General features: G+C 40.8%; 2 protein-coding genes across 10 annotated transcripts in view; both read left to right on the top strand.

Annotated features, from left to right (window-relative positions):
• prdm16 (PR domain containing 16) overlaps window positions 1-15,642 on the top strand; it is a 167,676-nt gene extending 152,034 nt beyond the window's left edge. For 4 of the 9 annotated variants that reach the window (XM_046871244.1, XM_046871242.1, XM_046871247.1 and 1 more), the window contains 9 exons: window positions 472-1,993; window positions 2,144-2,231; window positions 4,291-4,460; window positions 4,622-4,699; window positions 7,397-7,566; window positions 7,706-7,877; window positions 9,987-10,208; window positions 11,109-11,280; window positions 11,994-15,642. In XM_046871244.1, coding sequence (XP_046727200.1) covers window positions 472-1,993; window positions 2,144-2,231; window positions 4,291-4,460; window positions 4,622-4,699; window positions 7,397-7,566; window positions 7,706-7,877; window positions 9,987-10,208; window positions 11,109-11,280; window positions 11,994-12,128 — 2,729 coding nt within the window. In that variant the 3' untranslated portion in view covers window positions 12,129-15,642. The remainder of the gene's footprint in view (window positions 1-471; window positions 1,994-2,143; window positions 2,232-4,290; window positions 4,461-4,621; window positions 4,700-7,396; window positions 7,567-7,705; window positions 7,878-9,986; window positions 10,209-11,108; window positions 11,281-11,993) is intronic. The other 5 variants (XM_046871246.1, XM_046871245.1, XM_046871250.1 and 2 more) reach the window with 4 other exon arrangements.
• Window positions 15,643-17,555: 1,913 nt separating this feature from the next.
• Window positions 17,556-24,848, top strand: tprg1l (tumor protein p63 regulated 1-like). Its single transcript, XM_046871259.1, has 6 exons — window positions 17,556-18,112; window positions 19,636-19,727; window positions 20,826-20,876; window positions 20,968-21,093; window positions 21,230-21,383; window positions 22,410-24,848. Exons 1-6 carry the CDS (start codon window positions 17,873-17,875, stop codon window positions 22,602-22,604), a joined length of 858 nt encoding a protein of 285 aa, XP_046727215.1. The 5' UTR covers window positions 17,556-17,872; the 3' UTR covers window positions 22,605-24,848.
• The last annotated feature ends 6 nt before the right edge of the window (window positions 24,849-24,854 follow it).

Here is a 24,854-nt window from a genome sequence, read left to right as displayed (position 1 = left end):
GTATGTGCAAAAAAAATCGTATTTCCGACACGAAGCAAGTAGCCACAGTGACTCTGCGCTAACTGTAGTTTCTTTTTTATTCCTCTGGAATTGTTGTGTATGTTTTTATTATTTGAATAATAATAATAATATATATATATTTTTTAATGCACTTAAAGTGCAAGATAGAGACTAAACAAACTTGCAGTCTGCCACTTAATACGTTCCTGAAAGAACTTAGATTTTTTGCCTAATTCTGTACGTTAAAAGGATTGTATTGCATTCAAAAGCCCTGTACCAAAGATTTTTTTATGAAAATGTGTACCATTACACCACTAATGTATACTAAGCCATAGTGCATATGTATGTGTATACTATACTATAATTTCATTCATTGTCTGATTTTTTTAAAGTTAAACAGAGTAACTTGCTTACTCTGATAATAAATTCGCCTAATGAGTCTAATTACAGTATGTTAATAGAATTAATCAGGCATGTGTGTTCTACCAGGTGAGGTGTGTCACAAGTCCTATACCCAGTTTTCCAACCTGTGCCGACACAAGCGAATGCATGCAGACTGCCGCACCCAGATCAAGTGCAAGGACTGTGGGCAAATGTTCAGCACTACCTCCTCCCTCAATAAGCACCGACGCTTCTGCGAGGGAAAGAACCATTATAGTCCTGGAGGCATATTCACACCGGGCATCCCTATGACCTCCAGTCCCATCATGGGCAAGTCCAAGCCGCATCCTGGCCTGAATCACAGCGGCCTTGGCTTTGGTGATTACTTCCACTCTCGACCGCATCATCCAGGCCTGCCCTTCTCTACTGCCCCTCCTGCATTCCCGTCACTTTCCCACGGCTTTACAGGGATTTTCCCTCCGTCACTGTATCCTAGACCCACATTGTTACCTCCTAGCCCATTACTGAAGAGTCCGCTGAGTAACAGTCAAGATGTGAAAATTCCTCATAGTCCCCTTGATGCCCCTGCTCTCCCAATGGTCACATCTGTTAGCAGCACCAATGGCAATGCAGGTAGTGGCCTGAGTCTCTCCGAGGTGAATCGCGAATCTAAGCAGGATCTGTCCATGTTAGACAGCAAAAGTAAGGTGAAAATGAGTGACATGTCTGATGGAAGTGACTTGGAGGACGTGAACACCACCAGCGGCACTGATCTAGACACCACCACTGGCACAGTTTCCGGCTCTGATCTGGACAGCGAGGCAGAGAGCGAGCGAGAGAAGAGTCGAAGGAAACATAGACAGGAAGGCAAACAAGAGGAGGTCAACAGCAGTGTAGTGTCCATGTCTAGCTCAGGTAACCTCCCTCATGATCGCCCTTTCCTCTCTTCCCAGCACTCCTTCTTTCCTCCACCTGATGAGCAGGCACTCCCACCCACTGGTGCCACAACCGACTCTATCAAAGCCATCGCTTCCATTGCTGAAAAGTACTTCGGGCCAGGCTTTATGGGCTTGCAGGAAAAGAAAATGGGCTCATTGTCTTACCCTTCGATGTTTCCCTTTCAGTTCTTACCCAACTTCCCACATTCCTTGTACCCTTTCACAGACAGAGCACTCAACCCCAACATGTTCTTAAAACCAGAACCCAAATCACCTCGTGAGCACATACAGAAAATGACTACCACCACTGCTGTGGAGTCACCATTTGACCTCACCACCAAGGCCAAGGAAGTTAAGCCTTTCCTTCCACCCTCCATCAAGCCTTCTAGTGCACTTCTTCCCAGAGGTGAAGATCAGCCGCTGGATCTGAGCATAGGAGGCCGGAGCCGAGCCAGTCAAAATGGTGGAACACCCGAGCTGCTGAAGAATCATGTCCATAGTACCAACTGCAAAACGCCAGCTAAAGACGAGCATCCAGTCCTGAACCAATCTCAGAACCTTCACCAGCCCCAGATGCCTCAGCAGCAAGTGTCCCTTCCACAGCCTCCTCCTCAGCAGCAGCCCTCGCTCCACTACGCCAAGCCTTCGCCCTTCTTCATGGATCCCATCTACAGGTATTTTCATCCAAAGGGGTCACAGTTCAGCGTTAGGGCCCCGATCCAAATTACCTGTGTGTGATACAAGTTGTTGTTAGATTTATTTGGCAGACCAAGAATCAGAGCGATGTCCTTCATTCATACGTAACCCTCTGTGTTGTTGTCCAGCAGGGTGGAGAAAAGGAAGCTGATAGATCCTGTAGGAGCACTGAAGGAGAAGTACCTAAGACCATCTCCATTGCTCTTCCACCCTCAGGTATCATAAATAATTTTAGTATCAAGTATCATTTTGCCCTCAGGTTAACAATTCTAGCTGGAAATCTCATATACAAATGGGTGTAATACCTCTTAAATCGAATGCAGTAATATTATGTTTGTCCTGTTCATTGCTCTCCTGTTCAAACCTATCTTCTAATAAACTGCTTTGTTTGAAATCCAGCTATATTGAGGCGGAAGTGCATTTTAATTGAATTGGGTTTGTTTTTTTCCCGATTATCTTGAAAGCGTACTGCCTTTTAGTCCGTTAAGAGTGCGTAAAGTTCAGTTTGTTATCATCTCCTTTGAAAAACAATCTCTCATTGTTTTTGGCAGCATTTCATACTTTGCCCACCTTTGAGCAATGATTAAACAAAAATATTATTAATAATGACCTTTTGAATCGAAGCAAGTTGTCCCGTGTAGTGCTGAAGCACAGCTAAGTTTAGTCAGAGCATTGTTTCTGTGTAGTTCTACTCTGAGGCCCACTGCTAAATAACTTCCTACCATTTTTTTGCTCTGGACGCCTAGATAATGTCTGCATGTCCATCAGACACTTCCTGTGTTTGTGTGCAGGAGAATGGTCTCTCTTGTTGGGAACTGTCTTATCTGATCTGTAAATCAGTTCTCTATCGATGCCGAACTGCCTCCCCCACACCCCAAGCCCTTCTTTCTCCATTTGTCTCTCTCGTTTTCTCATCTACCGCCCTTCTCCTTCTCAGAGGGCTCTCCTCTGGGTGGTATGAGGACAGCTGTGTAGATTTGTGAGAGAACATGAGAGAGCTCCTTCCCATGCACCTTATATCTTTACAATGCAATCATTTTTGTTAGTGCCATCTGTGTATAGTAGATGAATGCACAATAAATACTTACCAGCCATACAATAAATCAGAAAAGCATAACATTTATTTGGATCACTTATACTAAATGATGCTTAATTAACAGTAAATAGCTATTAAAAAATAGCAGTGAATAAAGGACTAATAATAAATACTCTTCAGGTTATCGACTGATACAAACGCATGAGAGACTTGTATTGCTCAAGTATTTTCCCATGTTTAATTGGTGTGATAAAATGAAGGCACTCAGACGAAAATAAATAAATTGAGACAGTTTGTCTGTCTCTGTGTTTATTCATATTCCAAAAGCAGGAAGGATGTAAGCTGTTTTTGGCCATTGAGACACATAGCTAAGCCTTTGTTCTGTGTCTAATGGGGAAGGGCTATCAGCGAGGGGTATCTTAAACTGCATTGTACGCTTACCGTTCTCGGAGGTGAATAGCTCTTTCAGAAGCTTCTCTCTGAGACTTGTCGGGAACAAAGTGGAGGGCTAGGGGCTCCCAGGGGGCTGCTCGAGTGGCTGTTAACGTGGCATAGGTCAGGGAGGTGACTCTTGAACAGCACAATCAAGACTCGACCTTCTGATATACAGCTTCCTCCAGCCTTCCGCCCTGTCTCGTAATGATGCAAAAGTCCCCTGATCTCTGCCAGAGTCACCACCATCTGAGTTATTGTATTCATCAGGTAGCCGGACAACAAAATATCTTTAAGAGGACATAGTTGGTACCACGAGTGCTTATTTTCACAGGCTAAAATAATGGTTGATCTAAGTTTTAGACAACAGCACCAACAACAGAACAATTCACATTGAAAGTGGTGTAAGATTAGATCCTATATGGCTCAAATTTCAGAATTAAAGCTCTGTCTATAGGTACAAGTGGCCTACAAGCAGTTAGGGGAAATCCCTGGTTAGGGAAAAAATGGCGGTTTCTTTAGAGCTTTTGGATTTAACCTATTTTAGGACGAACACCATTATTTAATTCATTCCATATGTAGTGGAATTTCAAGTCACACCTTCTGCCCTTAACATATGAATGTCTTTTCTGCAAGGTTTAAACCCTTAGTGTGCTTCAAGGCAGATTAAGAGGGACTATAAACTACCAATTAGAGTGCGTCGTTCAACAGAAATATTTTAAATGTCATTGAGACCTGTCATACACCTTCTCCCAACTAATCATAAAACATATGTATGTATCTTATCGGCATCTCTTTTCTTTTCAGGTGTCTGCGATGGAGAGCATGACTGAGAAACTGGAGAACTTTGGCACTTTGAAACTGGATGCTCCCAATTCGCTACAGCACTCCTCACATCACCTCTTTAACTTCCGCTCCCCTCCTCCTTCTTTGTCCGACGCCATACTACGCAAAGGCAAAGAACGCTATGCCTGCAGGTAAGCCCAAGCCATTTCTCTTAGGCTGGAGGGTCAGTAAAACTATTTCAAACTATCTTCCTTCTATTTTTATTTAACATACATGCATACGGAAATTCTGAGAAACCAAGAACTTCTATGCTCATGATCCACTGTATAAGAGCCCATTTCCTCTGCTGTAGGTACTGTGGGAAAATCTTTCCCAGGTCGGCTAATCTTACCAGGCACTTACGAACACACACAGGAGAGCAACCATACAGGTAAGCTGCTCAAAACCACTCAGATATAAAAAAAAATAAAAATGTTGCCGCCATTTCTGTTTCTAAAACAAAACCATACATAGAGGTAACTTCAACCCCTTGAGTCTACACAGTCCACCAGTCCAAACATACTGAAGTGTCACCATCACTCCATAATCTAGCAGTTTACTCATGCTTGTGACATGCCTATTTTGGTCAACCAAGTGAAAATATTTCACTCAAGCTCGTCTGACACACAGACACAAACACATCGTAAGAAAAATGGGAACATGTCTGCTGTTTGTTCAGCGCAAGCGACAAGCCTGGTGCTGGTGATGCAGAGACACAGAAAATACTGAAAAAGAGTTCAGAAAGAAAGAAAAATGGGAGCACCAGAAAGTGAAGGAAGATTGATTCTGTCTGCACAGATGTTCTGGAGTTAAAGCGGCAAAGCAAGCTCTGGACAATGTTGGCTTGTAATAGTGCCCTAGAGACATTCTTGCATCCTTTATAGTGCAGCTTAATTATCACAGATTTGGCCACCTTCCAGCTGTGGACTTCCCGGTGCTATGAGGATGATAGTGTTCTGCAGACCGGGCCTTTGATTTTCCAGATGATGTTACCTTAAGCAGGGTATTTGTGATTAGGAAAATTGACACAAATCTGTATGTTTGATGTTCAGGCTTTTTCTCTTTGTCAGGTTGATAAAATTTTAGTTTGAAACATTTGGTCAGTATATGATGCACGACTGGCTTTGTGCACCATGAACGGTTCATTTAATGATTTCGTAAAGTTCCAAATAAAAAATAAAAGGGCCTATTAACTGAGGAGACTAATCTAATTTGCATACATTGTTTATTGTTTCTTGTATATATTAAATCGTTCTCTTTATTTGGATATGCCTCCTGGAAGTTTATATAAGGACCTGTTTTTCAGAAAAATGAAAGCGGGTTCAGACAAAATCTCTCCCCGTTCTGAGTTCCACATGTCTACCGCTGTGCTTCGTGGAAGCAATCGGCGAGATAGAGAGCCTCCCATGGGACATGGTCACTGCATGGTTGGCTCCTTCACAACAATCCCTTGATTAGCTCGTTTAGAAACCATTTACCCTAACAAATGGTAGACATCATCATCATCATCTCCCCTCCCCACTTTGAGAGAAATAAGGCTGAGTCGGGCCAGTATCAGAGCTGGACTGCACTCAGCCGTCTTCATGCTTCATTGTGGTAGGTTATTTGCCTTGCTCGAGATGCTATCGCATCATCTCTTTGCAGTGAAATTGGCCTAGTAGTGCTGACCATTGAAAGACCCCATTCAGATTGTAACGCTCCATGTACAGTCCTTGTAACACTGGAGGAAAAACTCAAAGATGATGAAGTAATTGAAAGTCCCCTTGGACAAGCTAATAAAAATAAACCAAAAAGAGGGTAGAAAAGGCCATTTAAGAAAGAACGCTGTCTTGGCATTTTACCATTCTCTATGAACCATGATGCGCCAAGTCTGGAACTTTACACACAGACGCGCGCACACACACACACACTAGTGAAAATAAATTGGAACATGAAAAGAGGCCTGCATCTTGATTCTGAGCACTTGATGACGAGTGATTTTCCCAAAGCAATTAGGCTTGAAAGTCAATCTTGCAAGCCAGCCGCAGGAGTGCAGATCGAGCAGGGCCACCCAACAAAAGGGCCACTGTCCAGCAGGGCTCTTGACACGACCTTGCCATCATGTTTGTTTATCAGCACATTAAATTGATGTTCTCCGGCCTATTCTGGATGGGCTGTCGTTGTGAACAAACAGGCCAAAGAGACCTACAAGACGAGTGTAAGCCAAGACCCTCAGGGCTAGTTACTCAGTGCCAGAATCTTACTTATACACACTAGTCACTGAAGAGTGCCTGTCCAGCCTATAGGAAGCTAATGCTCTAGCTAATACACTTTAGGCTCCACTTTATATTACTCTCTGATTGATTAGGCTATACAAAGACGAGGTGAATTAGGATCACATTCATTGGTGGTTTTATGTGTTTGTAGATTATGTTTTAAACACCTGCGCATTCTGATAAATATTAAGACTTTCCTAGTAAGAGCCTTGTTTCCTGGAAGAAGAAAAGGGTTGTGCTTCAGTTTAACGTGCACAGCTCAGGCAGAGAGCAAAAATGTAGACCAATTGTAAGGCCCATAGTTCTTTTCTGTATAAAAACCAGCGCTGATAAAATCTTCAGCACTCTATTTAGCACTGAATGCAGTGCCATTCTCAGCCACAGGGAGGAGTAATTCACAGCCCAGCTCAGAAATTTTACGTAGTAGAAGAAAGTTGCTGCACTAAGCACATTCGCAAATCCTCACACAGCTGGGAATATGAATGTATGCTTAAAAATTATATTGTCATACTTAGACCTTCGAGCTACAAATGTCACTGAGTCCGATTCCGACCGATTATAGGTCCTAGTCATTGAACCCCCCCCTAAAAAACACGGAGGCGAAGAGTGCTGCCCGTGCTCTGTTTTCACTGTCAAAGCTGCAATGACAAATGTGTCCCCACCTAAACAGTCCAATTGCCTCTAATGTGTTGCCCATGTTTATACTGGGGCATTCTACAGCTGGTGATTGCTGTTTACATAGCTGAACAGGGACCTCATTTAGGGTTCTAATTCTCTTTCTTAAACCTACCCCCCCTCCCTGTCTCTGTCTGTGTCTGTATCTTTCTCTGCAGATGTAAATACTGTGACCGTTCCTTCAGCATCTCGTCCAACCTCCAGCGACACGTCCGCAACATTCACAATAAAGAGAAGCCCTTCAAGTGCCATCTGTGTAACCGCTGCTTTGGTCAGCAGACCAACCTGGACCGCCACTTAAAGAAACACGAGCATGAGAATATCCCAGGTAAACATGGTCTTCATAAGATAATGCTGGCTGAAATAGCCTCTGCGCTTCAAATTCGATGGAGTTACATACTGTGAAGACAAAGTAAAAATCTCTGTGTCTGTGTGTTTGTCGTTGCTTTGTTCCGTTTGTGTGGCAGTGAGCCAGCACTCTGGGATTCTCGCAAATCTGGGAACGAATATCTCCTCTCCAAATTCCGAACCGGACAATCACGCACTTTTAGACGAAAAAGAAGACTCGTATTTCTCAGAGATTAGAAACTTCATCTCGAACAGCGAGCTGAACCAGGCCTGCAGCTCCTCGGAGAAAAGGTAGAAATGCATACACATCCAAATTCCTGTTGTGTTTTGAAGCTGTAGTAACCAGAAGCATAACTCACAGGCAAGATTCGAGTCTTGACACTGTCTTTCAGGAGGTTAAAGCCTGCTCCCTAGTGGCTGCATGTGAAATGTGCTTACTATGCGATTGTAATTTTGCAGGTTTGGTTGCACAACTTTTCCCTTCATAATGCAGAGACGGAGGGGCAACATTTCAGAGATTTCTGTATCTAATATTACACTTATATATGTGCTGGCTAGGGCAAAAAAAAAACACAATAAAATCATTGCTCCCAGATATGAGGATGTGTGCATCAAGTGCTGTGAACTGGCTGGCTAAACTCAGGCGGATTTCAAAAAACGTTCTGTGAAGATGTTTTGCCATGTCTGTGTAAATAAAAACACAGATGAATAAATTCTTCCTATGACATATAAAAGCTCTGCCCAGTCTCAGCTTTGATACCGTGGCCTCATCCAGACACATGAAAGCTCTCACTATGCCATCTGGGATCAATAGCCTTGTCCCTGTCTAGAAACAGCAAGCCTGGCATTTTAATATCTGTAATTCAAATAAGTGCTCTGTTTTCTGTCTCTCTGCAAATCGCTTCAGTCGAGACAGACAGGCAGCTGCAGGAGCACTGCTCCTCCGAGTCCTCCCTGCATCATTCATTTCCACGTCTCTCTATCATCCACCCATATTTACTTGTCGTTCCCTCTACTTATTTTAGTATCTCCCGTTCTGCTGTGACAGACGTCGGAGATAACGGCACATTCTTTCAGACTTCCTTTCTGCCTGTCTTCCTTCTGCTTTTGTAAAAAAAAAATCGCTAGTGTTGGACTGGTGGTTAAATAGTGCATCCGGTCTAGCCCCCCTTGACTGGTCATGACAGGTTGGGGAGGGGGATATGGGCTTGAGACAGACCTTTAGGTTTAGCCATCCCTGGGGACCCTCAGATTGAGGCATTTATCTGTGCACTACATTGATGGAGCCCCACATCTCCTCCCTCCAGCTAAGGCAAACAGTGTTCTGACATGTTTAGACTGAGAGACAAAGCGCAGGTCTGTGGCAGGCCTGTCGATGTCTTCCGCATGCCACGGACTTTCTCCTGAGCCAGGACCCAATTTGATTATGGGATATTTAAGCTCGATGGAAAATGGAAAACAAGCAGTCGTTCTTTCGAGTCTCCCATTTCCCGTTTTTTTTTTTTTTTTCTTCAAAAGTCCACCTCTCACGTAGCCGGCTGATGCCTCTTTTCTGAACGCTTGTCATTACAGTCTGTTCCTTACACGTCTGCTCTGAAGGCAAAACAACTCGAGGGGACAGACTCTGTAAAAGGTGGTGAGATCATGATTTGTTGAGAAACTGAAAGCTCTGAAAATAGCGAGAGAGCGACCGAGTACAAGTGAGAGGATAGGAATGGAACGGCATGGTGCTGATAGGTGCTTTGCAGAGCAGGCATTTTTTTTCTTTCTTTTTTTTCTGTGGAACTCTGTGGCACCGAGACAGACTGTGATGATTGGATCTGACCCTCCTGGACGAGCCTGTCTCGCCTTTCTAGGATTAGCTAATTTATCATTGCCAAAACGTCTGTCGTTAATTACACAATGTGTGTGTTTGTCATTCGGGGGGCCCTGCATGTTTTCAGGCTAAGGCCTGGCAGGGAAATCACAGGTCATTCAGCAATGATGAATAGTAATTGGGTGGCTGGAACACGGTACACAGTGGTGATATTCGGCAGTAGGTCTATGACAGTAGATCTGCCATCACAGGCCTCCGAAAGCTAAAATAGTCCATCTGAGGAGAGATGGAGTAAGCTCATTTAGTTATATGAGCTTATGTTGTAATAGTCCAACCTCAGCGTATTGCGCCAAATGTAGACTTCAATACCAGGTCTGTATGTAATATCTTTTAAAAACAACAAGGCAAAATGATTGATGTGGAAGTCATGTTTATGGTGGATGGATTTAAATACCATCCCCAGTTTGTAATAAAGACCGTTGTTTGGAAATTGTTCAGGATTTCCTAATTATCCTGTGTAATCCAACATAAACTGAATCCTAAGCCATACAATCTTGACCCGCATTTCATCTTGACTTGCGCAGGTCAGAAATAACCGAGGACGAGCGTCCCGGGAGCCACGCCGTCACGAACTCCAAGCTCGAGGAGGAGGAAGAGGAGGTGGAGGGAGATGACGAAGACGAGGAAGGTTCGCTAACAGAAAAGTCGCAGGATGAAATGACTTCTCCTGCCACCATGGTGCAGAGCACTTACGACGACGACGAGGAAGCTGCTCCGCTCTCCATGAGTTACGAACACCCGCGCAGGTAAGACAAGATCACGCTTGCTTTTCACCTGAACCATCCATCTTTCATGTCCGTGAGATCACTCTACCATTCGTTAGTGAAGAGAAGAGTTTTTTTGCATGATGAGAAACACAGAGAACACCAGATAGTAGACGGGTTCTCTAGAAATGTTTTTATTAGATGAGTGGTTACATTACAAGCGCGTGAATTTGGGGTTTCTTTCAAAACAAAACAACAACAAAAAACGTACTACAAGCTGACACACTTTTCTTCCAAAAAACATTGTCTACTAATGCCACTAATGTTTATCCCAAATCTAATTTATTTCCAAAAACTAACACCACAGTTCACTATATAGTGTAGTGTCCACAATTGTTTCTTATTTGCCCTGGCTTCTCTGTTTACAGCCTCCTGATTTTTTGAATGCTGAATTGTTAAAGCAGATTTTGAGACCAAACATTCTTTTATGATCATAAACCTCTAACTAATATAGAGGTCCTGAAGTTGCTAGGGAGAGTGTTGTCAGAAATAACTCTCTCCCACCTAGTGCTCTATTGCTTTTGCAAGGTAAAAAATAAAACAATAAAAGAAGATAAAAAAAATAATTCAGATTTTTTTTTTAAACAGTTTTTTAATTTTCATATTTTTTTAATAATTAAAAAAAATTATATAATGACAGAATGGCAAAGAAACTGCGGTTAAAACTAACTGCTGTATGATCTCAAATGCATGGTTGTGCCTCAACTCTACATGCTTGTACGTGCACTTCTGTGACGCCATCACTCCACGCCATCCCTCCATTAACACCGTGTGCATGCGTCGCATAATCACTCGTTATCTGGCTCTAGCAGCCGTTCCGATTGGGCTAACTGAGGGTTTCCTCCCCTCTTCCCGACCCCTCGTCCCTCCTTCTTGGTGCAGGTGTATTGAGGAGGATGCAGGCCTGTTAGATCTGGAGCCTCTGCCTGGCTTTCCAAAGGGCCTGGAGCTCCATAAGCCTGCAGATGAGCCGTTTGACGTTAAAGACATTTTTAACACCGCCTTAGAGTCTGAGGCGCTGAAAGAAACACTCTTGAGGCAGGCTAAAACCCAGGTATGCCTTTGCACCCACTTAAGGCACAAAGTGCGGGGGTCACATTATGACGCTGGGTCATTAATTTAGAAAAATGCAGGGTAGAGGTTATGGTCTATCACAGAAACTTAAGCAATAGAGGGATTGCTTTTGTAAGATTTTCTGGGTGTTGTGTGTATAATATAATTGCATTTGACTGTCCTTTCTTATTTCTTTACATTCTTCCTCTATTTTACTGTCTGTAGAATAACCAAATAACATTGTAATAACTAACACGTTGGCCTTCGTCTTCTAACTGTAACACCAGATTCAAAACCATTAACTTCTTATGCACAGTGTGTAGATTTTTGTATATACGGTTTATTGTATATATTGTAATATTTCATTAGGCACATTGACGCTTGTCATTTTGAGATCTTCTACATTTAATAAAATTGCCTCACAAGCATTTTTTAAACCTCAATCAAGCTTCCATTTCACATCCTGGAAATGGACATTGACCCTATGGAAGACAGATATGTCATTTAAAATACACACATATATTCCACAGAGGGGTTTTGAGGTGAAAGAGGCATGTCAGCATTTATTATTACAGTTGCAGTTCATGACATAGCCACCAGAGGGCTCTACAAATTACAAACTGCTCCTTTAAGGATTTGAATGAGATTTCAGTGCTTTGTGAAGTCTATTAGGTTAAACATGCTGCTCTTTTGTGTGCGCTTTACCTCCCACAGGCTTATGCAATGATGCTGTCTCTGTCGGAGAACAACCCCCTGCATCCATCCTCCCAGAACTCACTAGACGCCTGGTTGAACATGGGAGGAGGCCCTTCAGAAACTAGCTCCTTTCACCCACTCAACCATATCTAAGCCCAGAGAGCAAGGAGACGGGGAGGGGTCGGAGGGAGAGGAGGAATGAGTGAGAGAAAAAAAGCAGAGAGAGAGTGGGAATAGGATTTAGGGTTAAGACCACCACGAAGGAGATGCATATGTTACAAGAGCACATGAAGACCAGTGATGCTTACAGTAGACAAATCACCACTTCGACTGGGGAAAAGGGAGAGGACCAGAGCTGAAAGACTGTTGAAACAGAGAAGTGAACCAGCAGAGCTGTAGAGCTCTCCTTTCCACAGCCGAGAGACAAAAGACTGACTACACCACTGCACATTGCTCTGTACAACTCCAGATTTGTTTTGAAGCTCAGTTTTCACCTTGGAATCTGGGTCTTGGAAAAACCCCATATATCCCAGCGACATCACAAAATCTCATTCATTACTTTCTCATTGGGACAGCCATGCTTTTAAAGTGACGATAGAGGAAAGACAAAACGGAAGGTATTTCTGTCGCGTATGCTGATCTGATCCGATCGAGTCCCCAAACTATGTAACACGCAGTGGCACGATCAGACCACATGAGGGCATATTGAAGTGCCAGGACAGGTGCTGAACAGTTAACCGAACAGCTTTGTGTCTTCTAAATGTCTCCGGTGTAGAACTAATTAGCAAAATAGGTCTGAATTAGCGCAATATATATACAAACCAATCAGATGAGCCATAGAAATAGATAGAATCACATCCACTACTAATCACATCGCTCCTCTTTGATTGTGTTGATCATCATCAGAGTGGTAGAACAGTAGCAAAGCTCAAAGCATGGCTGCTCAACTCATCACCTTAACCTGAACCTTGTTACTGTCCTGATTGCCATTTTAACTGTACACAGGTTGTGGTTTTTCATTTTTCCTCAAGCGTTTAAATTATTCTCCTCCCAGCGTTCTCATTCATTCGTAACACTCTCTTTTTGTATTGTATGTGATTTGTTCTTTGATCAACAGTATTGGTTTTTTTTGAGCACTTCTGTGCTTATATTGTTAATATAATTATTTAGTGAAGGACCAAATTTGTATGATAATGTTGTAAGATGTACAAAATAATTTCGAAAATTCCTAGCAAAGAGTGTTGTGTGCCAAATAACCCTTTTTTTTTTTTCTCGGACAATCATTTCTTTTTTTATTTCCCAGTGGTTATGTTCTTTGCTGTTTGAGTAGTTTTTTTTCTCTCTCTTATTACCTGCTCACTCTATGTATTTGATTTGAGGTGCATTTGATTTCTATTTATTTTAGTTGTTTCATCATTATAGGAAAAAAAGAAAAAAAAAGGAAAAAAAAACAAAAAGAAAAAGAAATGACCCAGTTTCACCCAGTTGTTGAAGGATTTGAATCTATGACTGAGACTTTTAATCTCATGATGCTCTGAAGGATATTGTATAGAGACCGGTATGCCAAAATGTAAATGACAAAATCAACTATTTTATTTATAACTTTTGGCATTGGCACCAGTCTGTTTGTGTTCGTTGTGAGGTCTGTTTTCATTTTTCACTTTTTCCTCGACCATTTGAAACTGTACATATCGTGTGTGATGTTGAACAAATGGTTGGATTTATTATTTTTTTCTTTTTCTAATGAATCCTTTGATTAAAGCATCAGGTCACTTGAATGGCGGGGCATTATCTTTGTACTGCTAGAGTCAATTTTGCTTTCGGTTTTAGTCTCCCTGGTTTGAGCACGGCGAAAACGACGACCATGTCACTCTCTCTAACAGCCTTCCAGTCCTGTGTGTTGAGTAGGAAAACAGCATGCCACTGTATCCAAAAAACAATCCAAATTGTGTGTTGGCACCCCACAGACCAAAAGCACGAAACCAGAGGCATGGCCCTTGGATGCAACCGTGCTGTGCTTTTTTTTTTGTGTTTGTTTATTTCTTTCAGTCTTACATTCTTAAAAATATAAGCAGCTGCTGTCAATCGAAGGGGCTGAACGCCATTAAATCCGCAGGTTCGAATGGTGAGTTGGGAAATTTCTATTTCTAACGCTGATACGTGAGTGTAGATCGGGAGGGGGGTGAAGCAGAAAAGCTCAGCTTTTAAAAACACGCATGTTACCCAAGTGCCAGGACTCAGGAGTCCTCGTGCAACTCTACTGAACTGTGAATCCAGCACACGAATCGTACAAATCAACAACAAGGAACACAAGCTTATGATAAATGTGTAGAATAGACTCGGTGTTTGCTCACGGATCAAACCTTTGTTTTTTTTTTCTTCGGACGCTGATTTAAAAAAAGAATCTGTTGTCATTTTTATTCCCATCACAGCTTTTACATTTTACATATAGTTTAGAAAGTGTGCAAAAAGCACTTAATTATGCAGCACTCCTGATTTCTCAGTCCCCAGCAGTCCTTTAAATACTGCTTGTATTTTTTTCTTTCCAAATCTCCAAATAAAGCCACTGGGTTTTCAAACAAGCACTTCAACCACACTTTATATATAAACATCGTGTCACACAGTCTTTGGCGAAACTTTATAAACCGATTATGAACACCCTGGATAGAGAGAATTTTTCTTTAGTACTGTTACAGGGCACTGTTATAGTTGTCATACTTTAATTTGCCACTAGAGGGTGCTTCTGTGTCATTTTAACTTTTGACATGGGCACGATCTGTCCATGCCTCATGTGGCCTAGCTGGAGTTGTCGAATCGTACTGCATATGTCGAGGTTCATGATGTCACATACTACTGTAATAAGCAAGCGCTGTAGGCGGTGGAGAAACCGTTCCACGACGAATGGTCACAAACTGGTCTCGATATGGAAGTTGTCCTACCCCACCGGCCCCTCCCCCTTCCACTGTTACAACACAAAACGAACGTAAAAACCATGTTTTGTTATGGTTGCTCGAAAAACTGTATAGTGTTCCGGAAAAAAAATAAAAAAATAAAACGTTGCATTCGTCTGCAAATTCGTTTTAAAAAATGGGTTTGAAAATAGATGGTGCTTGTTTCCTTTGGATCTGAGTTGTATATTGCTTCTGTTCTGTTTATTGAGAGAAACTGTTGTGCATGACTTGTGTTTTAGCGGTCATAATGGTGTCCATTTGTGAAATGTGTATCTTAAATTAAAAAGAAGAAAAGAAAAAAAAAGGTCATTAAAAAATACTGAATTTGTAGATGCACTTATCGTACACGTGGTTAGGTTAGTAGGTTTGACTTTAAGTCCTGTTAACTGCCTTACCTGCAACAGGCAGACGGTTATTGAAATAAACATTATGCTTGTGGGAGAGAAATAATGATAAAAAAAAAAAAAAAAACAATTTGAAAGGATTGTAGAAATAATAATCAGAAATCTGATAATTGCAGTTCTTTTCTCTTTTTTTTTTTTTTTGATGCTTGTGATTATTGAAGATGTACTTTAGAGAAATTTCATGGAAAAGACATGATTCTGATGTTAATTCTGTAGAATAGATATGTATACCAAATGTAATCTTTCCAATGCTATGAAGAATTTATACATGAAATTGATATGCAATAAAAACCTGTGTGCTTTTTATATGAATTCTGACTTTTTCAATTGTCTGCATCAAATCGACCTGTTTCTTGTAAGCAAATGTGTTTCAGATGGTCCTTTACCGTGTCATCTCCAAAGTCACATATCTCTCTCCTTTTTCAGTGTCTCTTGGCCCGCTCTCTCCTCTCACAGTTTTGATGGACTTAATCATTGGAGGTCCCTATTTTCTCCTTTCCCTTCATGCTCACTCTGTGTGGGGTTTTATTTTTATACTTTTTGTTGGGCTTTCCAGACCGATCTCGTTCTTCTTCTTCTCATTTCCCCCTTTAATTTTTATTCTCTCTTCTCTGTTGTTGCTTGGACTTTAATATGAATAATATTGCTCATTATAATCACATTGTATTTGTGGTCAGTGAAGTTCGGTGGAAATCCCTGAGGTCTACAAAACGTTACAATAATATGAAATAGAATACTCTGTATTTAATACATTCAGTCTGAGAATGTCACAAAGTTAATTATGATTAAAGGTGATGCTTTTCTACATACACAGTATTTGGGGTACAGGGCTTTTTAACATGACAAGCTGTGTGTTTTATATCAGTGTGTGTGTGTGTGTGTGTGTGTGTGTGTGTGTGTGTGTGTGTGTGTGTGTCAGGTTACGCACATAACTAAATGCAGAAATGTATATATTTTATTACTATTATACATATTGTAGGATTTTATTATTAAATTAAATTATTACAAATATAATGAAAAATTGTAACTCACCTCACCATAATGCAGAATCTTCTTTCATCACATCCATGGCTTTTCTCTTTTCCTCCTGCCTGGTGACTTCATCCTGAGCATTCTCCTACTGATATACCCCATGTCCCTCCTCTGCACATGTCCAAACCATCTCAGTTGTGCCTCTTGCAATTTGTCTCCAAAACATTCTGCCTGCGCGGTCCCTCTTGTTTCTAATCCTGTCCGTCCTCATCACTCCCAGTGAACATTGCAGCATCTTCAGCTCCTCCAGCTCCACCTCCTGACTTTTTTTTGTCAAAAATGGGAATAAAATCATTTAATAAAGTTTTTATTCGTTCTGTGTTAGCTGGTACCAAATAATCTACAGGCAGGTATTGGTCTGCCACCCGGTGGTTGGGGTAGGTACAGCAAAAATAAAGATGACAACATCAAGTAACTAACATTCAAAGATAATCAGCTTGTGCCTGGTAATGGTTTTCCTATAGCAGCATGTCAGAAAACGTTTTTGAGGATGGATTTGGATTGTAGTTTACATCAGCAGTCTACTACAATGGCTCAGGACCACAGGTTGCATGAACAGTTTGCATTTAAGCACCTATCGCTGCACACCTTTACAAGGAGAGAACTGTAATGGATGGACATTCTGTGTCACAAAGTTTTCCTTCTGATTTCTCTAAACTACGGCCCTTCTGAACAATACCAGAGACATTTTTTAAAAATGTAATTTTTTATATTATCTGTATTTGAGAATAAAGGTTGACTTTCAGAGTACAACTTCTATAATTGAATGGTACATTCAGAATAACTTAAATGTAAATGTTTTGATTTCAATAGCAATGAATATGAGAAAAATGTAAGCCCATGTAATCTTGGCCCCTGATCTAAGAAAATAAATATTATAAGGTCCTCACAGAAAAAAAAGTTTGGGGACCCCTGACCCCTAAGGTTTCTTTCTCAAACAATCTGGGGGAGTTTTTCCTTGCCACAGTCGTCTGTTGTTCTATAAGGAACAAACGTATAAGGCACTAAACTTATACATTCTGTTATACAACGTTATAACCGCTTTATCTCTGTTAAGCTGCTTTGAAACAATGTCCACAAATAAAATTGAACTGATTTGAAAATAAAGTTTCTTACATGCAGTTCAGCTCGCATGCAGCAGAGGGCGCCTCTTTGCTGTCTGTCATTATAACAGATGTACGTTTCTGGTTAGGGGAATAAGTTTGATGCCACCTGTGTGGATTTTATTGTTTTATTGGGGAAAATAGAAATTGTTATTTTTGTCCAGGAAAATACAATGACTAGTGTTCATGCTCCAAAAAAACAAACATTGCATTGATTTATATTTGACACTTACGCATGGAAGGTGATGGTGGCTTTAAGAGTGGAGCATGTGGGTGTTTCCCCAGCCAGCAAAACAAGCTTCTGCAGAGCGCTGGCTGGTTCCTCCTGCAGGATTCTCGGCCATTAAAAGCCCGGGTTGAGCTAAATCAGGCTACCATTGCTGTTAAGTATAAACGTTTCGACTAATATGCTTCAGTTGAATGACACAATGGAGCCGGACAGTCCAGGGGCTGCGGTTCTGCCCGCCGCCGGGGTTGAGGACGCGCTCGAAGGCTTGGAGGTGGCGTTCAGTCCGGGGCCTGAGGCCCAACCTGTACTCGGCTTCGGAGCTGCTGTAGCCTGCTGCTCTCCACTCCAGAAACTCACTCCTTTCCACGTCCACAACCCGACAGCTCGTGCAAAAGTCAAGGATTACTTCGTGTTCAGGGTGAGAACCGAACATTAATAAAGTGCGGGTTATAAGTTATTATTCTGTAACGCTTTATAATCAATATCACGATTAGCTTCGGCTTCGGATGATCAACAGACTGCAGCTTTCACACACTCCAGACTGCAGCTTTCACACGGGTTCTGAAATTCAAATCATATTATAATGGTTTTATCATTGTAGTTCAGATATACAGGATTTCACAAAAATATAAAATAAAGTTAAATATTTCTAATATTGAACATCATTATGTAAGACCTAGTCATTAATAACGCTGGCAAATAGTTCAGCTGCGGTAAGTGGTATAGACATCTGTTTATTATTTAGCTTTACTTACATTTACCTTCTTATATACATACAATTATGCTGAAGTGAATAAAAATTTAAAAGAAAATGTTAATATAAACTAAATATAAAACGTTTATATGAATATAAATGGGACTCTGGGGATTTCACATGCAGTTCCTTTTATGCTTATCTATCTATATCTATCTATCTATCTATCCATCCATCCATCCATCCATCCATCCATCCTGATCCAACATCAGTGTATTACTATGTGTATATATTTTTAAGCATCATTAAAACTTTGGATCGGATTGTGACCTCTGGATCGGATCCAATCCCGATTGTCTGCATCATGTATAAATGTTTGTGTTTTAATGTCTACAATCCGGATTTCTCCACCCGAAATGCCTCTTGTCCTGATCCATAATGCTGAAAGCTGTATCACTTCCAAAGATGCCTCATGAACGCTTTTAGTTTCTGGTTCCTCCGTCTTGCTTCAGCTGGTGAGGAATGAAGAAAGCAAGAATCGATGCACATTAGATTAACGTTTTTCGCTTTCTTTTTTTGAAGCTTGATCGGACCTCAGGCTGATTATATCAGTGCTGCCTGTAAACAAATGATTGTTTTGTAATCATACAATAGAGTAAGGTTGTATATGACTGTAGTTACACAGAATCAGAATCAGGTGTGTTGACACGCACAAGGAATTTGGTTCCAGCCGTTAGTGACTCTCAAAAGTACAGACATTAATAACTACACATTTAGCTTGGACTATACGAGACAAAACGGACTTTACGAGACAATATTGACAGTACGAGTATTAAATCGGGATTCAGAGTATATGACGTATCAGTAATGTACATGGTGGTGCGAATAACAGTATTGTGCATCAGGTATGATGTTTTCTTTAGAACGTTTGTACAATATACAGCAGCAATAGTGTGTGTGTGTGTAACATATACAGATAATGTGACGACTGACTGTTCAGATAGTGCAGTACTTATCAATATGATATGAAGCAGGAAATATAAGTAAGGTGAGTTATTAATGAGGCTGATCGCCTGGGGAAAGAAACTGTTTTGGTAAACGGAGTTCTGTAGGAGGAGCTGAACGAGGTTGTGTCCGCGGTGCGAAGGGTCACTAGTGAATCTTGTATGGTACAAGTCCTGGAGAGAGTCCATTAGGTAAGTTTATGACGTTTCGATATTATGCTGATGTTTATTTTTGTTCTCCAGCCAGGAACCATAGAGCAGGCGGTGAATGACATCCGTACAGTGGCATTGCCTTCGGAAGACGGCGAGGTTCTGAGCGTGTGGCTCTTAGCAGAGTGAGTTTCATTACCTCACTTCATGATCGTAAAGACATTGAATATGAAACGCCAGCGTGTATTTACTGTAATGTGCAGTTTGATCAATAATTTTGACTCTTCTGAATTTTGAAAGGAAAGTGTCATGACTACGGTACCTTGTAATGTAAAGATGGAGATGACGAATGTTTTTTCTGAATAAACAAAACACAAATTGTATGAAGGAAAAAAAAAAAAAGGAAACTGGTACAACATGTATGAAACAGAATCAGGTTTTTTTGTCCAAGATCTTTAGTGTAGCAATCCTAATATTAGTATAAATATGATTTTAAATGTTAATGGAATAATTTTTTATATAACTAATGTAACTCAACTGACCATAATGCAGAATCATTGGGAACTTCATCTATAAATGACTCGATAAATAAACTGCAACTGAAACAAGTACGGTTTCGTCACCTAGATGAAGATGGGTTCCGTTTTGAATCTGGTTTCTCTTGGGGTTTCTTCCTCATACCACCTCTGAGTTTTTCCTTGTCATTACTGCTCGCTCATTAGGGATACATTTCGAGGGACTATTTTAATGATGCTAAAAATCGCAATCTGTTTCATTTTGTAAAGCCGCATTGGGACAATTTCTGTGCTTAAGAGCGCAAGACAAAATTAATTGAACATTGAAATTTCGGTCTCAGCTCTTCTGGTATGCATTCAGTATTTTCTAAATTAGTTCTAGTTTTTAAATCTGTCCAATTTGACCAACAGAAAAAGGCATAAATTTTTTTGCATATTGAAGAAATAAATGTACATGTAATAAAAAACGATGTGATTGCAGGAGCCGGCATACAATCAGAGAAAGTAAACGAAGCGAACAGAAGACTGTGTTTGAGTCAGATTGCTACTGACAAAATTGTACATCCTGTAATGCAGTGGTCCCCAACCACGGCCTGGGGGTTGTGGACCACTTGGGGACCACTGCTGTAATGTAATATCTATCACAGAAATGATAAGAAATGGATTATTTTAAAATGCATGTCCAGTGTCAAACTGGTTGGTTGATCAAATGAAAGTGTGTGGTGTTTTATTCTCAGCTAAGTCTGACCTACTTTGTGCACCTTCCAGAGTTGATCACTGGAACAATGAAAAGGAGAGGCTGGTGCTCATAACTGAGAGGTGAGAGGAAGTTCATTTCATGTCACGTGTTCGTCTACTAATCTACCTCTCTCTGATATCCGCCGTGTTTCCATGTTTTGGTTTTTTGCAGGTCGCTCCTGGTTTGCAAATACGACTTCATAAACTTGCTGTGTCAGCAGGTCATCAGAATTTCCCTAAACGCCGTGGACACCATTTCGGTCGGAGAGTTTGAGTTTCCACCAAAATCTCTGAATAAGTAAGAGTATATGAGAGTAGAGAACAGGATGTGTGAATTATGCTGGGATGAACTGAGCTCTGACTTTCCTGAAGAGCAAACGGATAAATTGTCAAATTTCCCAGTCAGAAATGATCTAGTGTGTCTCTGTCTACAGGAGAGAGGGCAGTGGCGTTCGTGTGCACTGGGATAAACGGCCGAGGCCTTCTTTTCTAAATCGCTGGAATCCCTGGTCCACTGACCTGCCATATGCCACCTTTACGGAGCACCCCATGGCCCATGCTGATGAAAAGGTGGCTTCTCTTTGCCAGGTAAATCACACCTATTCTTTAAAAATGTAAGTGTTTTAAAAGATTGTATCAGTCTTTTTAAAAGTGGTTGTGACAAATAAGTGAAACTCAATCTTATTTTTACACTATAACTAAAGGTTGTGGACACTGGACTGAGTCTTATGTGTTTTTAAACACCCCATTTGCTATTGCAGTAACATCCACTCTTCTGGGAAGATGTTCCACTAGATCTTGGTGTGTGGTTGTGGTTTGTGCTCGTTCAGCCACAAGGGTGTTAGTAAAGTCCGGTACTGATGTAGGGTGAGGGGGTTACAAACAGCCTACAAATTCATCCCAAAGGTGTTTGGTTTGGTGTTTGGTCAGAGTTTTATAGCAGGCCATTTAAAGATCTTCCACTCCAAAACATGTCTTTATGGAGCTGGCTTTGTGTGTAGCTGGAACAGGTTTCACTCCAGCAATTGAAAATGCATATCGATGGAAGTTAGGGTTGCAAAGGGGTGGAAGATTTCTGGTAAATTTCCAGACACTTTCTATGGAAACGTCATCCTGGGAATTTGGGAAATATTCCAAGTTGGAAACTTGGCAAGAAATTATGGGAATTAAAAAAAAAAAAAAGAGGACATTTTTAGTTTTGAGATGTTGTGTGCAGGTTTCAGGAAATGATGCGTGTTATGTTAGGGAGGAATTCACAGTGCATGTAGGGGGCGTGGCCTCAGTGGCCCTGCAGTAAGTGTGCTGAGTGCATGTGATTGATGAATGTGCACGGTAGAAATCGAACTGAAATTGCATTAAGTCTGGTTGTTTTAACCAGGGATATCCTGCAAGATTTATTTTCCCCACTTACAATTAAGTTGTTATAGGATAACCTGCAATTATGTACATTCCCAGTTTAGTTGTTAATTCCCATATAATCCAATTCATTCCCATGGAAAGTTTTCAGTCTTGAAAATTCCCAGATTTTTTGCAACCCAAATGGAAGTGTATATATATTCCTGCATTGCGATATTCCCAGATAAATGCAGTGACCTTCCCGTTTTCATTCTTCAGCTGGAGAACTTTAAAATTCAGCTGATCCAGGCAGTAAAGAGAGCCCATAAGGAGTTTCCCATCCCGGGCCGTTCTAACGGGGTGCTGCTGCTGGAGCGGCCGCTGCTCATCGAGACCTACCTGGGCATCATGTCCTTCATCAACAACGAGGCCAAACTGGGCTACTCCATGACCAGAGGGAAAATCGGCTTCTAATTCATTTCTGCTAACACACTTTATTTGTTAAGCTCCATGAACCCTTTTTGTGTTGCTTGCCGGATTTCAGCAAGGCGTGAACCGCGCCCCTCTTCATGCCTCCAGCGTGACTCACCGGCTCCTCAGCATGTGCCTGGAATCATCGGATGTCAACATCGATGCCCCTTTACTGGGCGTGTGCCATTCTGCTTCATTTTTATTGTCTGACACTATTGAGTGTTTTTTCTTTTATTATTTTTTTAAACAGTATGTTGATGTGAAGTGTGCGATGATGGTGCAGTTTATACGTAGTGGAAAAGGAAGTATTTCCACTAAAATGCCAGATTAGTAGTAGTCCACTATGTCCCTTTATTAACATGCTTGGTCAGGTGATCAAATTAACGATTGGGGACTGATTGAGGGGAAATGCTTGTTGCCGGGGTCAACAGCTGAAAAGCCATAATTTCATTGTTCCTCTAACCGCATAAAAGATCCAAGTTTTTCTTTTTTTAAATGCACAAAGCAGAGGTGTCAAAGTCTATAATTTAGTCTTCCCCATTACGATTGTTTTCCCATTGCTATGCTCTTCACAGCATTGCTGGCACCTCTACTACAGTATTTACTACGTGTTTATTTATTTAAAAGATTTTTTTCCTAGGTAGCAGCTAAGTGCCCGTTTTCTCGGTTACACTGAAACTAGATAACGTAGTCATGAATAAGCTACAAGAAGAATTTGAAACCTATGTAACTCATAATACAAGAACTCAGCATTATTATAAATGCACATTTTGTAAATTATAAAAAAAAAAAACTCACACACTGAAATTTTGAGGAGTTTGTCCATGATCGTTTGAACTGATTGTTCCCTTTCAATTAATTTTTATGATTTATAAATGTATTATTTATTATCTTGATGGAAAAATTTACTTTATGCCATTTTTAAAGAAAATTATGATTTATTATTTTTCTATGTTCACTTTTTAATGTTTTAAAGAGTAGCGGTTTCCTACATTTTGCCATAATGCCATTAATTACTATCAGTGCCACAAGGATTAAGCTCAGTTTAGCACTTAATCTTTTAGTCTCTTCTTTAGTCTTAATCCTTTAGTTCAAATCGCTCTCTCTCTCTCTACGCAGCTAAACAGATCAGCTTCCAAAGTTTGACGAATGCTAAGTCTATGTACCACAGTATTATTTGCTGGAACTTTGTGTCCAGCAGTTTCTTTCTCTTCTACATTGGAATTCACGTGAACACCGTCAAACTACTTCCGAAAACTGCGAGCGAGAACGGAGGCTCTTGCTCGATTGTTAAAAACCTGATTGTTCTTGTTTATGTATGATATTGTCCTATAATCACGCTAGCATGTCCCTCTCACGCCTTCTCACAGGAATAATAAAAATACAGCACTGACCTACAAATCAGCACCACAATGTCTGAGAATTTCACTGTACACGTTTATTTTTCAGTGTAGACTTTAGGCATGAGAACTTTAGGCACAGAAGTCCTGTCATATGGAAAGAATATTGCTGTTTGGGGCTTTGCAGTCTGCCACACTTCATACTAGTGAAGTGCATGATTTGTTTAGAAATTACAAATTACTTTGCAATTAAATCATGGATTGTATTTTATTTTATTAAGCAAAATGTTCCCTTGCTGTATGAACATGGCTCGGTTTGTAATGTTGATCCTGACTCAGGTTGGATTTAGTTGATTTTAAATGCTGCTTTATCATTTAAGGATGCAAACACGGGTTAGGAGTTTAATTCTAACCAAAGGCGATTAGTGCAGACGCGTTATTACGGGTTCCCTAATAATTTTTTTGCTTGTATGCACTTTTATCCCCCTCCCCCCCAACCACCACTCAGTGTTTGAAGGATTTTTCTTTTGTATTAAAAAAAAAAAAAAAAAGGAAAATATTGCATGTGAACTATGCATGCGGTTAACTGTGTGTAAAAACTGGTTTTGTGTGTGGCATTTGTAATCTGGTCGTTGCTTAGAATCACCCGTTACAGCTCGGAGGAAACATGTCTAACGAATACAAATTACCACTTTATTCAGGACTGCTGTCACTCCTCATTTTCTGACTGCTGGACCATTTTTTTGGACCCAAATTACATACGTTTGGTTTTCGTAACCAGCCTCAGCATCGTGGTCTTACAATTTCCAGTTCTATTTATTTGCACTGTAACAATGCACCATGCTCAAAGATATTAAAACTGCTCTACCTTGTTTTCTCAATAACAAAATAAAGAACGTAAAGTGTGTGTTGG

Source organism: Silurus meridionalis, chromosome 17, assembly GCF_014805685.1.
Source record: "Silurus meridionalis isolate SWU-2019-XX chromosome 17, ASM1480568v1, whole genome shotgun sequence".
Taxonomy (NCBI): domain Eukaryota; kingdom Metazoa; phylum Chordata; class Actinopteri; order Siluriformes; family Siluridae; genus Silurus; species Silurus meridionalis.
This window is presented reverse-complemented; position numbering and strand designations above follow the sequence as displayed.